The sequence below is a fragment of the Carlito syrichta genome, unplaced genomic scaffold (assembly GCF_000164805.1).
Source record: "Carlito syrichta isolate Samal-C Ts95f unplaced genomic scaffold, Tarsius_syrichta-2.0.1 Scaffold301859, whole genome shotgun sequence".
Lineage (NCBI taxonomy): Eukaryota > Metazoa > Chordata > Mammalia > Primates > Tarsiidae > Carlito > Carlito syrichta.
In genome coordinates this window covers 269,301-272,010 of record NW_007245955.1, presented here as the reverse complement: position 1 = coordinate 272,010, position 2,710 = coordinate 269,301, and the positions used below count along the sequence as shown (strand labels likewise).

General features: G+C 44.3%; 1 protein-coding gene across 5 annotated transcripts in view; it reads left to right on the top strand.

Moving 5' to 3' along the window:
• Nucleotides 1–250: 250 nt before the first annotated feature.
• SIDT1 (SID1 transmembrane family member 1) overlaps nt 251–2,710 on the top strand; it is a 69,220-nt gene continuing 66,760 nt past the window's right edge. For 4 of the 5 annotated variants that reach the window (XM_021711097.1, XM_021711096.1, XM_021711095.1 and 1 more), the window contains exons 1-2: nt 257–375; nt 1,386–1,556. In XM_021711097.1, coding sequence (XP_021566772.1) covers nt 1,495–1,556 — 62 coding nt within the window. In that variant the 5' untranslated portion in view covers nt 257–375; nt 1,386–1,494. Of the gene's footprint in view, nt 376–1,385; nt 1,557–2,710 lie in introns of all 5 variants that reach the window. The other variant, XM_021711094.1, reaches the window with a different exon arrangement.

Below are 2,710 nucleotides of genomic sequence, written 5' to 3'. Positions count from 1 at the left end.
AACAATTAAATCAGAGTTTTGGTCCACTGGACTCAGGCATCAGTTTTCTCAATCTCCCCATGCATTTGTATTGTGTAATCAAGGTTGAGAGTCATCCTGGTCACAGTGCAAATGAGGGAAAACAATGGGGGCCTTTGGATGATCTATCATGAAAAGCAAATGTCAGAAATTAAAGTGTTTCTAAACTTCAGATGGTAGCTATGGAGTGTCTGTGTATGTGGTTTACATCACCTCTCTCTGTCCTGCCACGCAGGTGACCGCAGTGCGGGTGTATGTCAACAGTTCCTCTGAGAACCTCGACTACCCAGTCCTCGTGGTGGTTCGCCAGCAGAAAGAAGAGGTGTCCTGGCAGGTCCCTCTGCTCTTACAAGGACTGTAAGTGGGTTTTTTCCCCAGACAACTTTACTCCATTTTGTTTCCAATGTCCTAGACCTTAATTGGTCTTTTCTCTAGTGAAAGGAGAAATCAGACATTTGGAATGTTGCAATATGACATGCTAAGTGCCAATGGTAGTCATAGTGCATGCCCTGACCTGTTCAGCTCTGCTCAATCTTCAACCCCTTTGAATTTCAGATAAGTATTCTACCTAGATTTGCAAAACCTGAAAGAACTTGGCCATTTTAAAATTCTACCGTAACATTCTGTAGCTCTTGGTTGGATAATGGGTCATCCAATAGCCATCCAGTGGGCCAGGCCCAGCAGTCAACAAAAACCAGTAACACCTTCCTCATTCTTCAAAATGTCCATCATGTGTTCATTCTTCGTTCCATAATGTTTATTGAGTTCTACTAAGTGGTAAGCACAGGGGATACAGCAACAAAAAAGCAACAAAATCCCTTTCCCCATGGGAGCTTATATTTTTACAGGGGAGAATTGTAAAAGGCACTATGTAGCACTAATAAGAAAAAACCCGGAAGCATACAAAATGGGCACATAGTAAGGTGCTGCAACATTTTTAAATGCTGAGGAATTTGGTGATTGAACTACTGACTCTGATAGGTTTGACTTAGACTCCAGAGCTCTCCTTACCCTCTATTTTAACAAAAGTTTAAAGAGTGAGTGCAATCGGCTGGTTATCAGGACAGTCCCCCCCTCTCAAAATTTGATATTTTTTCCTCACTGAAATAGGAGAATGGCTCAGTGTAATGTAGACACTGCCTATGTCAGCACAGAACAGTCCTCATGTCTCTCTTATTATATCACACAACCTAGTATCAACAACATTAGTTCTAAAATCACTGTTGATAGGCCCAGTCTAAAATTTAAGACATAAGAACTTGAAAACAAATTTGGAGGGAGGTAAAATGAGATAGGCTTCTTTCCTTGCTCATTCATTGAGACTCTCTCTTGTTCTTGCTGGTTTTTCTCTCCACTGGTGGCTACAGATATCAGAAGAGCTCCAACTACCAGGAAGTAAGCCGTACCTTATGTCCCTCAGAAGCAACCAATGAAACAGGACCTGTGGAGCATCTGATATTTGTAGATGTAGCATCCATGGCACCACGGGGTGCCCAGTACAAACTGCTGGTTACCAAGCTCAAGCACTTCCAGCTCAGGTAAGCAGGACTCACTGTGGCCTTTCTCTGTTGACTTCTCTGCGTGTCCAGTGCCCAGGGATGCTCAATTCAGCAACCATCCTTATAGATTAGCACTCGAAGGAAATCATCCACTTGTCATTTTAGCACCTTCTGAAACCCCCTGCCATAACTGGGCAGCAGGACCTTGATATATGCAATGGGGAAGTAGCAGGGACTGATGCAGGTATAAGAGTGTTGACCTCAAAGGTGATTGTGTTTCCAGGGATCTGTGAGAGGACCCTGCCCAGTCTCGAGTACAGGCAGGAATTACTGCTGACTGCAACTTTTGTATTACTAATCAGTGCCACACTCCTGAAGGAAGTTTTGTTTTTGTTTTAGGGAAGATTTTAAGCTACTTTTCCTATCCTTATTTGCTATTGCAGTTTTCTCCTTCCAGGTTAGTAATGCAGGCTTTGTCCATCTTTGAAGTGACTGAAATAGGGTCCAAGTGCTTAATTCACAGACTTCAACACCAGAAGTTTAAGTTATAAGAAGGAGAGGTTTTTATTAACCAAGAGCCGGGCCGGCGGCCACTTGCCTGCTGGACATAACAGTCCCACAGCAGAAGGCCCTGATTAGCTGTAGGGGCTTGCTTAAGAAAGGCTAAACCACATTGGGACTTTTCAAGTGGGCTAAACCGCAACATCCTGGAGGCCTAGGTACCTTTCAAGCAATGCAAGTGTGGTTCACAGAAGCGAAAAAAAAAGCTGTTAGACAGTTTAACCTAGCCAGCAAGTGCTGTTGCCAGTTTCCAGGAAGGGAACCTTTTAACTGTGCAAAGGCTGAGTACATGTTTAGCCTAATTTTTGACATTGTAGATGTTTTTTTAAAGCCCCCTTCCACATGACCAGTATGATTTTTTCTCCGTTTCTTTCTTTTTTTTTTTTTGAGTTGGAGTCTCACTCTGTCGTCCAGACTGGAGTGCAGTGGCTGCTCCCAGCCACGGCAGCCTCAACCTGCTGGGCTCCAGCGATCCTTCTGCCTCAGCCTTCCAAGTAGCCGGAACTACAGGCGCACACTACCACGCCCAGCTAATTTTTTGATTTATTATAGAGATGAGGTCTCGCCAAGTTGCCCAGGCAGGTCTCGAACCCACAGGCTCAGGCAATTCACTCACCTCAGCCTCCCAAGGC